Raw genomic sequence first — 12,762 nt, forward strand, 5'->3', positions numbered from 1 at the left:
TTCTTTTAAATTAATAATAAACAGAAAACACATTACTCAAATTAACATTAACACATTAACTATATTCTGAAGATTAAAGTAAGATTTCTTAATTTATTGAACTGTTATTAAGTCATATTAACACTGACTGAATTCTAAAAAACCTCCTGTTAGTCTCACATTCACTCACCACAAACAAAAGCATTTCTACTTCATCACTGACATCAAACTTTCATCACTTTCTTGTGATATTAATAAAAGAGATGCACCAACGTATCGGCTGATAAAGGCTATTTTTCCCCGTTATCGGCCGATACATTGGTGCATCTTTAATATTACCATACTAATATACCAACATAATCAAATCTTACTTTATTTTTATACTCTAGCTACTCTTGGCTTTAAAGAGTAAATGAAATTGCAATTGCTGATAAAAGCATAGAGATTCAGGGTGTAGTTGGTGATATACACTTCAGTGACCAGTGCTTAGATGTTTCTTTACCTTTCCTCTCCTCTAATCCTCTGAGAAGTGCAGCAACAATGTCCGATTTTGAATCATTTTGCTTTTCGTCTTTCAGCCTTGCAGCTGCAGTAGCAGCAGCAGCAGTAGTAACCTGCTCTTCTTGCTGTTTTCTCCTCCGTTCTTCATCTTGTTTCTTTCTTTCCTCGTCTCGTCTCCTCCGGTCTTCCTCCTCTTTCCTCTTCCGCTCCTCCTCTTTCCTCTTCCGCTCCTCTGCATCCCTGATTGCTGCCTCCTGTGCTCGCTGTCGCCGCCTTTCCTCTTCCTCTCGCTCCTTCCTTCTCTCCTCTTCTCGACGTTCCTCCTCTGCTCTCCTACGCTCCTCACGCTTCCTCTCTTCTTCCTGTCTCCTCTTCTCCTCTTCCCGCCTCTCCACCTCCTGTCTCCGCCTCTCCTCCTCCAGCTTCCTCCTTTCCTCCTCCAGCTTTCTCCGTTCTTCCTCTAATTTCTTCCTCTCCTCTTCTCGCCTCTTGTGATCCTCCTCCTCACGTCTCCTCCTCTCTTGCTCTCTCCTCTCATCCTCCTCCCTCTTTTTCTTCTCCTCCTCTTCCTTCCACCTCCTCTCCTCCTCCCTCTGCCTCCTCTCCTCCTCCTCCTGTGCCCTGCGCTCTCTTTCTGCTTGTTCTTTGGCAGCCCGCAGACGAGCCTGCCTCTCTCTCTCCTCCTCCTCTCGGAGTTTGGCCTCTCTCTCCTCCTGGAGTTTCCTCTGTTTCTCCTCCTCATCACGCCGCAGTTTCTCCTGCCACTGGCGTTCCTTCTCCTGTTTGATGCGCCTGTGAAAAAATGTCAGTTTTAAAGTCTTTAGCCTATGTGTATGTAAATTTTTGGCCTCAAAAGTATATGCTGGGCTTTGAAAAAATACATAGATTGCAGCATAACTATGCACTAGTCACTCACCGTTGTTCTTCCTCCTCCCTTCTCTTCTTCTCTAGTTCTTCCTCTTTGCATCTTTTGAGCTCTCTCAGTTTGTCTGCTTTGAGACTACGCAGTTTGTCTAGTGCAGACTGCTGATCTCTCTGGCTGTCTCTGAGGTCCTACAACACAAAGCCAGAGTTCACCCAGTGTCCATAACTCACTTTGTAAATTATTCTATAAAACACACAAAGGACTGAACAATACAGACAATACATAAATATTTAATAAAGGTTTGATAAATTCACTTTAACATTTACCTCAGAATAGAATTTCCCTAAAATAGAATTACCTAAATATTTATGTCAATTAGCAAATCTCTTAGCAAGTAAAACTCTTATGACCTTAGTCAGAGCTCATAAATCCACTTTAAATTATCCCTGGTCATCTCCATAAATCTTTCCACAATGCCAGCAATAATTTTCTGGATTTTAACCTACTTACAATTACAAAAGATATAAACAAACAAACAAACAAACACATAAATAAATAACAGACCTTTTGGGGGTCTGTTAATTTAATTGAATTATATTGAACTGAATAGAGTGGCAGCTTAGGGTGGCTGTTCAGAAAGAAGACATGTATGGGTGTTTCTGTTAGAATTATTTAATTTTTTTTTTACACTGACAATTCTCATTAGAGACTATTTTCCCCCCTTTGGCTTTACATCCCATCACTTCCATCTCTTAAATGCCATCATTTTGCTTTGTTTGTCAAGAAGGAGTGTGTATGTCTACCAGTCCACACTATCACAGGTAATTCTGAAAAAGCCATTTTTAAGTTTTGACCACACCGGCATTTTTCATGTCCTAAAGGTTTTGTGTGGACAGTGTGCTGCATATGCACACTAGGTGTCTGTCCCATGACCTTTATTTTCAAGTATTTTTGCTTCCCATGTCGCTAGTATGCTATAGAAAGCACCAACTAAGCATAGTACTGCTTTTAAAATCTGAACAATCTCCACAATTTAGGCTTAAATGAACTGAAATGAAATGTTGAACTTCACTTCCAGGCCCCTTATGTCCATGAAAGTAAATGAATACCAAGTTACTTTAAGCCAGGAGTTTGTAACTATACCTACAGTCGCCAGGAGTTTGTAACTCCACCTACAGTCGCCAGGAGTTTGTAACTCCACCTACAGTCGCCAGGAGTTTGTAACTCCACCTACAATCCCCTCTGAAACTATTGGAACTGCAAGGCCAATTTGTTTGTGCTATACACCAAAGACGTTTGTGTTTGGGATCAAAAGATGGATATTAGATGAGAGTTTAGGATTTCAGCTTTGATTTCCTGGTATGTTAAACAACAAAGATGTGTTAAACAACCTAAAAAATGGATCGTTTTGTACCAGACCACCCAATTTTATTTCACAGCTCTCACAATGTTTCTGTCATCAGCTGTTGTTGTTTTGCTAGGCCAACCCATTCGATGTCGTTGCTCAGTACACCAGTGGTTTCCTTCTTTTTCAGGACATTCCAAATTGTTGTAGTGGCTATGGCCATTGTTTGTGCAATGCCTCTGATTAATTTTCTCTCTTTTCTCAGCTTCGAAATGGCTTGCTTTTCTCCCATTGACAGCTCTTTGATCTTCATGCTATCTTATCCTTTTTAACAACAAATTCTTTACAGGTGAAACTGAAGTAGAGGACTGCATTGGGATTGGGATCCTGCGGGTCCCACGAGAGCCAACGCAAATCTTGCGGGAACGGGCGGTTTTACCTTTGCTGCGGGTGGGAGTGGGCGGTCAAAAAATATAGCGTGGGTCCCGGGATTTGGCGCGTAACAAGAATAGAGTCGACAAATAAAGTTGAGAAAAAAATTGAAGCGGTTATTTACTTCACAAAAACAAAGCAAGGCAAGTCTGACAATTAGAAAAATTTTCAGTGGTTACTGAAAGAAATGGAAAAGAACTCATCTTTGTAAGCTGCGATAGATGTGCAAAAGTAGCCTATTTGTTTACAACGGGCACAAATCTGGCACCTCTGGGTTGAGGCATGGTGCATCCTGGTTGGTCCAGGGCGCATCCTTCGTTTCAGCGCCAAAGCCCGTCAATGCTGAAATAGCCGAAAATCTCAGCACTTGACTCTCTGAAAACCCAGATCCAAACAGTGTGTTTGAATGGTGGAAGTTTAATAGGGAGCACTTTCCTGTGTGTTTCATTTTGAGTATCCCTGCATCTAGTACGCCATCAGACAGGGCATTTAGTGTGTGGATGTCGTAAGAGAGATGCACAGGCCTGGGACCGCAGTCGAACAGTAACATTCTCTTCCTCCATAGCAATCTGGAGTAGGTTAGGCCAAGTGATTCATAATATCATTCAATCATTCATTAAGTAGCCTATGTTTAATGTTTTATGGTATTATTTATGCTATATGTTAATTAGCTAAACCTGATATTAACAAATAATAAACACCTGATATTTCTGAGAATTATATTTCCTATTTATTTTATATTTTTTAGCTTATTTGTTTTATATTTAATTTGTTTCATATTTATTTAGGCTACTTTTAAGTAATTAAATTAAATATTGTGCCTTGTTGGGTTACCAGAGTTTAACTATTAGGCTATTGTTAGGTGTGTGTGTTGTTATGCATACATTTAAATAAGTTTTTAGGCTCCGCTAGTTGTGACGTTTAAAAAAAGTTGATAGAGTTTTATAAGGCTAATAAAAAATTGGCCCAATGTGTTTGTCCTGTGTGGTGCTTTACTTGTGCTTTTTACTTATGGTCAGTTTAATCAAATACAATGTTTTATGTCTGTTACTCTGAACATTTAGCATAGCCCTAAGATTTATGTAAAATTTTCACAATATCTACAAGCTGTGACAGAATGTGGGTGTGGGAGGGAGTGGATACAAACATTGCGGGTGCGGGCGGGAGTGGTGCACACACGTTGCGGGAACAGGCGGTAATGGTAAAATTCAGCAGGAGCGGGATTAAGAAATCAGTCCCGCGCAGGGCTCTAAACTGAAGACTAAACCCAAGTGCAGATGTTCAGAGCTATTTTTTGTTTAAACAAATCAGTCTAACAAGACACACCTGGGTAACAAGAAACACCCGTCAGGCACATGTTCCAATATTTTTGCTCACCTACCAATTTGGTGGTCTGTATAGAAAATGTGCTATGTTCTACGTTGTTTAAATGGTAAATGGTCTGCATTTGTAGTGGTTCTACAAAGCACTTTACATTGTTTCTTATTCACAAACATACACACCAATGTGCTAGCCTGCCATCGGGAGCAACTTGGGGGTCAGTGTCTTGCCCAAGGACACTTGCATGTAGAGGCATTCGGGCTGGGAATCGAACCGCTAACCCTACGATTAGTGGACAACCCGCTCTACCACCTGAGGCACAGCTGCCCAAATCTTTAACACATCTACATATAAATGTAAGTATATAAAAGCTGAAATTCTAAACTCTCATTTCATATTTTGATCTCAAACACAAATGTCTACAGTCTACAGCAAAAACAAATGAACTGGCCTTGCCGGTCCAATAGTTCCAGAGGGGACTGTATGTGTATAAACAACACTGAGGTCTGCAGCATTTTCATCCCATTTTAAGATAACCTATTCATTACATTTAGCAAACTTTCTTTAGGTCTCTCTTAACATCCCTGTCTTAATTGACGCACAAACACAATAATGCACTGAAAGTGAGACAGGAGGAATGACACTAAGAGCACCACACCAATCCAGGTGAAATAAAGACAAAAGGAAAGACAGAGATAGACAACCTTCAGGAGGAAGAAGAGGTTATGAAGACAGCTCAGTAAAGAGAACAGTCCCTTAAGCATATAGTCATCCATTTCTTCAAACTGCAGCAAAAGCCAAGTAGAGACAGACAGGAAGGCAGACAAACACACAGACAGACAAGCTCTACATCTAGTTAGACACGGGGACAAAAGCAAAGCAGATTATTAGCACTGGCAAACATACTTTCAAAAATAAGGGAATCACAGAGAAAATGTTAATGTTAAGTGTAGTACAAAAACTACTGAAAGGGGTATTCAATAAACTCAAAAACTACATTACTACTACCTTGTCTAAAGGGTTTACCTGTATGTCCTTTTTATACTGATCCATATCACCCAGTTTTGCTGTCATCTCTTTCTCTAAAGCATCAAGCTGTTCTTTCAACTTTCTACAGCTGAGGTCTTTATCTGTAACACTCTTCTGTAAAGTGGTCATTGTGGACGCTAGGGAGAAAAAACAAAACAAAACAGTCAGACATGGATCAGACTCCAGGCATTGTGCTCAGATTTTTTTAAAAGGTTATTATTATTATTCTGATATTTTAAATCTTATGCTGTTCACACAGGGTTAAGCATATGTTGTGTTGCCTCAGATAAAAAACAAAGAACAAAGGCAAGCATAAAATATAATGGTGTTTTCAGGAGTGATATTCAAAAGATCTTAATGACACAATGTTTCAGACATGCTCTAATGTTACTGAACTGTGCTTCAATAGCTGGAATATGTTTGATTTTTTTTATTTTATTTTTTTTTTAAATTGTACAACCTTTGCAGAAATACAATCATAGTTGAAGTTTTGAAGAAGAAAAAAAAACCTGTCATGTTGTTCAGATTCACATTTCGAAGCATCTCGTTCAGCTTCTGCTGCTCTGGAGCTAACTGTGCCAGTTTCCTCTGCAACTCCTAAACACAAACACAAGCTAGATCACTGTGTTCATATTTACTTTTGGCTTTCTCAAAAGAAACAATCCTCTAAATTTATTTCCACTAAACATGTCCAAAATGATACCAAAAAAACAACAACAAAAAAAAGCCAGGACACAGTGGGTTTAACCCTCTTACCTCGTATGGCCGAAAAACCAGCCTGCCCGTCTTTGATCTATTCCCGTAAGGACGATATACTGGCTTGGTCGTCTATGCCAAATCCCCGTAAGGCCGATATAGAGGATTTACAGTGTAAACGTTATCCCCGTAAGCCCAGTGTACCGGCATTACTCTGTTATGATTCCTTACTTATTTAATTATTATTTTTTGACCCGGAAGGTTGATGACGTCACGACGTGATTACGTTATTATGCCAGCATTAAGATGAAGCTGATCCAAGCGTGAATATTGGTGTAATAGTAGAAGTGAACTAAAAATGCCAAAGTGAAAAGCTAATCGTGTTCCAGCTAAAGTTACACCTACAGTGAACACAGGTACATCTAAAACAGTGAAAAAAAAAGAAAACATACACAGTTACACAGGCGAGAGCGAGGATTCTAGATAGTGACAGCAGTGAAAGTTCAGGCGATGTTGAAACCGAAACCGATAGAGACGCAAACTCTCCTGATTCAGACCCTGATCCGTCTTCATCTTCAGCACCAACCAGTGCAACTGACACTGCAGGGATCTGGAGTCATAACCTGACCACCTCTGTGCATTCATGAAAACACTACCTGCTGGTCTGATTATCACCAGAAAGTTGACTTTTGGCGTTAAAATGCATTTATTTATTATTTACTCTAATTTATTCAAAGGCATTGACCACGCTGATGCTCGTATGGTACTTCTAAATGAGTATAAGGATTTTAGCGAGCATTTTTTGTAATTTCTCTAGTTAAGAATTGTGCTCTAAGTGGGGTAAAAACACTGAACTGCTTCATTTTCAAAGTAATATTACACAAATACATTATTATAAGTTGTTTCAAGGCCTAAAAATGTTAAAATTAAAATGTTGATTTTGGCCCAGGAACTCAGGGTTGGCGTGCTGTTTCTCTGGGGAATATAGGGTTATGGGACATAATACTGTGGGAACTTAGGGGTAAGAGGGTTAATTCAAGTCTGTGATCACTATTTTTTAAGGTCTTGTTTGCTTGGTCCATAATAGGTAGATGTATAGGTACTATGGCCAAACCTCAAACTGCTGCTGCAATGAGTTGATTTCTATTATTTGTCCATCTCTCTTCTGGTTGATACAATCCAATTCAATTTTCTGGACTTTCTTCTTGGCCTGGGCATCTCTCAGTTTTTCAGAGATTTCTTTATGTTTGTTGCCCTAAACAAAAGCATGATGGGAAGTAAGTTAGCAAGATCACCTCACAGTCAAGGAACATAATAATAATGTGTATTTTCCCATTAGTTTATAACTTATGTACATATTCTATAGCTTTGAACTTTCAGCTATACTGGTTAGCTGGATAACTAAACAACAATGGCCTTAAGGCACATGTAGGCTCACCACAGCTTCAAGCTCCAACTCCAGACTCCTCTTCTTTGACTTCAAGTGAATGATGATCTCTTGCTCATGACTTTTCTGGTTCTGGAGGTCCTGCTTTTTCTTCTTCTCCAACTCCAACTGGCGCTGCCGCTCTAGCTCCTTCTTAGCGGCCTGGAAGGATATTTAAAATATTAATAAACATTAGAGTAAACCTGAGGAAGAACAAATAAGTCCTGCACTGAAGATTTATAGCCGGTGTACACAAACTTTAACTGTTACATGAAGACACAGTACGTCACACAGGCAGGGTTTACCCTACCATAGAAAGTCTTAGGCGCAATACCTACTTTTTTTGCGGAACACCTTAAGCTGAATGAATGTAAAAAGGCATTTAGGCGATATTATCAGAATGAATGTAACAAGTAAGAGATCTATGCACTGACAAAAAACAAAAAAGTGGCTTGATCTCAAACGGAAAGGTACAGTATGCGGGCATCAGGAATGACCTGCCAATCAACAATCGTTGATCAACAATCAACGTTTGTGTGATTGGTGTGTGACAGATGCTCATCTCCAAGCTAAACAAATCAAACAGCTGAATATTTCTCTGCAGCCTAAACTCGGGATGGTAGTTATAACCATTGACTTGGATAAACAAGTTGTAAGCCCCAACAAAAAATAAAATAATGCTGCAGTACTGTACTTTTGCCTCTCTATCACCATCTCTGTTTGAACCATAAAATTGCAAGTTAAATGCAGCCTTTTTTTTTTTTTTTTTTTTTTTTAACATGGGTTGTGCTTCAGCACTGCTCCTCTGTGCAGATGAATCTGATGGTTTGAGGTATTCCTGTGTGTTGTATATTAGCTCCAATACTTGACAATGGAGGTGGCAGCGGATATGGTTTTCTTGGAGTAGAGGTGAACTGCTCTCTCTCATAGCTAGCAGGAAATAAGTGCAATCTGACCCGACAGCTCAAATTATTAATCATGATTTTAAGTTGACCTTTGCAAAATGGGGTACGGTAAGGAGACAGTTTTGAACACTGATTTTTTTAATGTACTTGCTCAATAATTGATTTTTGAAAAAAAGGTTAGATACTGCAGCTTTAAGTATAAACTTTTTTGTTATGGAGTAATTCTTGTGCATGTTAACAACAGCGATAGCAGATAGAGAAAAGATATAACTAATATTTTACTAGCTAGTTCACATTACATAAAGATACCTCGACTGAACTAATGTTAGTATCTAACATGGCTGGGTAGCTAAACAAAGTTAGGCTGTGTTCACACATGATGTCTTTTTCTGATAAAAAACACTGATCAAAGCATATTTTCACATAAGAAATAAAATCATTGTTCCAAAATGCAGTTGAGAGCGTCCCAAAAGAACGCTCAGAGCGTTTTTGAAAATACGGTCTATTTCACAAGATTATTATGTAAAAAAAAAAAAAAAAAAAGCAGTCACCTCTTTCCTCTCTAGCTCTTTGAGTCTCTCCTCCTCCCTCTGCCTTTCCAGCTCCCGCTGTCGCTCCAGTCTCTGCTCCTCCTCTCTCTTCCTCCTCAGCTCTAGCTCACGTGCCTCCCTCTCTTTTCTCTCCTGCTCCTCGCGAGCCTTTTGCGCTCTCCTCTCCTCCTCACGTCGCTGTTGCTCCAGCAAAGCCAGGCGCCGTTTCTCCAGCTCTGCATTTCCACGCTCCAGGTTTTCCTTGAACTTGTCCTCAAAGGTCACTGTGTGCACAAGCACGCAAGCCACACACGTATACTCATTTATCTGCCCATCATTATGAGGACTTCATCAACATAATTATTCATGCAGCTAATTAATGCTATGTCTACACTTGGTCATCTCAATGGACATTTCTATGATCACACCATCTGGTGGTGGCTGAACATTGTATGTACAAAGTGCTAGCTGTATTTTCAGTTTAATAAACAAACAAGAAGCAGCATCAAACGATCCCCTAAGTGAACAGCTGCATGACATAATGCTGGAATTGGAACTGACCATACCATGTATCGCGTGATAAGCCTCAAAATGGCAAATCAAAAACAGCCCCATCTTAAGACAAATTAAATAATTAATAGAAACTCATTTAATATTAAAATTAAAAACCTATTTAATATTTTCATGCACGTACTGGGGCGTGGTGTGTTCATGTCTGTGATGTTTATCCATTTGTTTAGTAAATATCTTATGTTCCAGTATCTCTAATGATAGTCAGATTACTATAAAAATGTATTATCATTGTGTATGATCACAATGTTTATTAATCTAATAAGATCTTTACTCCACAAAGTTTGGATTTTAACCGATGCCAGAGCAAGTGCTACTACAGCACAGTAGGCTGAAACATCACTCATGTGCTGTTTAAATTATAGGGATGCACCGCAAAATATAGCATAAATAATGATAATGAGTCTTATTTAATCACATATACATAACAGCACAGTGAAATTCTTTTATTCGCATACCCCAGCATATGAGGAAGTTGGGGTCAGAGAGCAGGGTCAACCATGATACAGCGCCCCTTGAACAGAGAGGGTTAAGGGCCTTGCTTAAGGGCCCAACAGTGGCAGCTTGGCAGCACCGGGTCTTGAACCCCCAACCTTCCGATCAGTAACCTAGAGCCTTAACCGCCAAGCCTCCACTGCCCCATATTAAACACAAATATTGTGTTTTGAGTGTTTATTGTATATTATTTTTAATTAGTGATGAGCATAGTGACTCAGCAGGTACTAACCCTGACCAGTATAAAGTGGTTACTAAAGATGAATTCATCAATTCAGCAGTTCCTGAAAATGCTAGTAACTGCCCCAGACAACACCCCTCACTGTGTGAGAGCAATTCATTTGTAAAATTCCTTATCACAACTCTGAGTGTTATGTAACTTATGTAAGTGAGTATGTAGAAAATGGGAGGCCTGTAGGACTGAGTCACATAGGTGTTTGAACAGAGCAGATGCTGGGTGTGGTGAAAAGCCCTACAGTTATTCTTGGATTTCTGTGGCGGATCAGAGTCTGTAAACTCCTCTGTTAGGGAAGCATAGATGGACGAACTGGTGGATCCATTCAGTGAATCGCCAACGTTCCCTCTAACAGCAAGAATAATAAACAAATTACTCAATTTTTTTATTTAAGTCTTAAGGCCAAAACTCTTAACTCTTAGCAAACTGAAATTGGGGCCTATCTGTCATGACCAGCTGAATGTTTGCTTTACCTGAGTGATGGGGGTACAAGATCAACAGGAAGAGAAAGAGGCAGAGCCTGTCCTTCCCTGGCCATATCAACCAGGTGCATGGCCAGAATAAACTCATCTGCCTTTAGTTTGCCATCCTTATCTACATCTGCCAGGTTCCTATAAACCCCCATAGACAACAATACATTATAAAAACACACACATGTACACATACATACATAGATACATACACACACACATATATACATAAAATGAGTAGGTGTGTGTGTATATATATATATATATATATATATATACATATATATACACACACACACACACCTACACATTTTATATATATTATATTATATATATATATATATATATATATATATATATATATATATATATATTATATTATATTTATATATATATATATATATATATATATATATATATATATATATATATAAAAAACACAATGTTGTTGAAAAAACATGAACTGAAGAGATACCAACCAAATAGTGGCTAGCTGTGTTTGACTTAATGATGTTGAAGCCATTGCATTCCTCACTTGAGGGCCTACAAAGTTAAAATTGCAAGGAATTAAACGTATAATATATCCACACAAATTTGCCCAAGTACTTACATAGTGTCTAAACAGAAATTGACCGAAAATAAGTTTTCAAAGGAGTTTCAAATATGCCTAATTTAACAATCTACTTACCCACATGTGAAGGCTGTTTAAACTTTACATATAGCTTTGAACTTACTTTTGTTGCATCAACAAAACTAGTCAGACTGAAACTGAGCCATATTCCTGTCAGTCAAAGCTACCCCCCCCCCCCTTCAGAAATGTTTAACTGACTGACTGCAAGCATTGACATATAAAGAAAAGAAATATGAACAAAGCAACTGCCTCTTGAATTATGAAGAATGGTACTGTAGACTAACAAACATGAAATTCTGCAGCTTTCATGTGAGAAATGTAAGCTAGAGAGGTCATTCAACTGTTCTGCTGAAGTGCACAATGAGCCACAGTAGTTGGCAGTTCTCCTTTACTTTTGCATCTCATTTTATGAAAGAAAAAAAAAATTGTGTGTTAGATGTTTATTTCATGAGTCCTGACTTATTGGGTCAGTAAAAACATTTTAGATTGCCAAATATAACTTTTCCAACAGAAATTAATTGAAGTTAATTGAAATTAATTAAAGCTGACAAGGATTAACTGGGGTGAAAAGAAAAAGAAAAAAAAGCAGAAGGAAGTGTGACAATCAAAAGAACAATGGCAGGTTCTCCAATAGGTGTCTCTTCCGTTTCTCCAAAAACTGACCAGCCAATGATCTAATAAAGCTGTATGATGCGTAGCTGAAACTACTGATTAGGTCAGTCATGAATACACGTTTACAAAAAGTCCTGGATGAAAATTTCAGGTAATCAAATATTCAGTTAATAGCACTACAGAAGGTGGCAATAATGCCAAGCAAAATTGTCTTGACAACAAATCACAAGGAAGCTTCAGGGCAAAAAGGAACATGCAAGAAGGAAGAAAAGGCCCAGTAAATTAGTAAAGAGAAGTGTAACTTTACTATGCTACAGCACGTTTAATGTTCGCATGTGTTTAAAAATGTTCCAGCATGCAGGTGTGTAGAGGACTGAAGATGATTTATAATTATGTTCAATTAACCAGTGCTAAACTACTTTTTAAGTGACTCAAGTTTGTGACACCCTGCTCTATGATAATGCTCTAGGCATGTCACAGTAAGCTGGAGAAGGTCTGAATCTTAATATCCTCATCTTAATGGTATGAGTTTAAATCAGATGCATCTACATTTATTTACATTCAATCTGTTTTATGTGATGCTTCCCGTGTAAAGAGTAACAACTACTTTAGTCTTTTTTTTTTTTTAAACAGATACTTTATTAATCTTACTCCATTAAGTATTTGGATAAGAATTTTTTTTTTATTAGTAATGGTACTTTTGCCTGAGTAACTATTTCTG

The 12,762-nt window shown here is 38.5% G+C and overlaps 1 protein-coding gene across 2 annotated transcripts in view; it reads right to left on the reverse strand.

The window, feature by feature from the left end:
* itsn2b (intersectin 2b) overlaps positions 1-12,762 on the reverse strand; it is a 55,881-nt gene that overhangs the window by 24,398 nt on the left and 18,721 nt on the right. For both annotated transcript variants that reach the window (XM_053633631.1, XM_053633632.1), the window contains exons 9-18: positions 11,278-11,341; positions 10,802-10,939; positions 10,570-10,676; positions 9,050-9,312; positions 7,606-7,755; positions 7,282-7,422; positions 5,981-6,068; positions 5,469-5,608; positions 1,397-1,533; positions 482-1,272 (exon numbers count right to left, since the gene is read on the reverse strand). In XM_053633631.1, the coding sequence (XP_053489606.1) occupies positions 482-1,272; positions 1,397-1,533; positions 5,469-5,608; positions 5,981-6,068; positions 7,282-7,422; positions 7,606-7,755; positions 9,050-9,312; positions 10,570-10,676; positions 10,802-10,939; positions 11,278-11,341 (2,019 nt within the window). The remainder of the gene's footprint in view (positions 1-481; positions 1,273-1,396; positions 1,534-5,468; positions 5,609-5,980; positions 6,069-7,281; positions 7,423-7,605; positions 7,756-9,049; positions 9,313-10,569; positions 10,677-10,801; positions 10,940-11,277; positions 11,342-12,762) is intronic.

The sequence above is a fragment of the Ictalurus furcatus genome, chromosome 9 (assembly GCF_023375685.1).
Source record: "Ictalurus furcatus strain D&B chromosome 9, Billie_1.0, whole genome shotgun sequence".
NCBI lineage: Eukaryota > Metazoa > Chordata > Actinopteri > Siluriformes > Ictaluridae > Ictalurus > Ictalurus furcatus.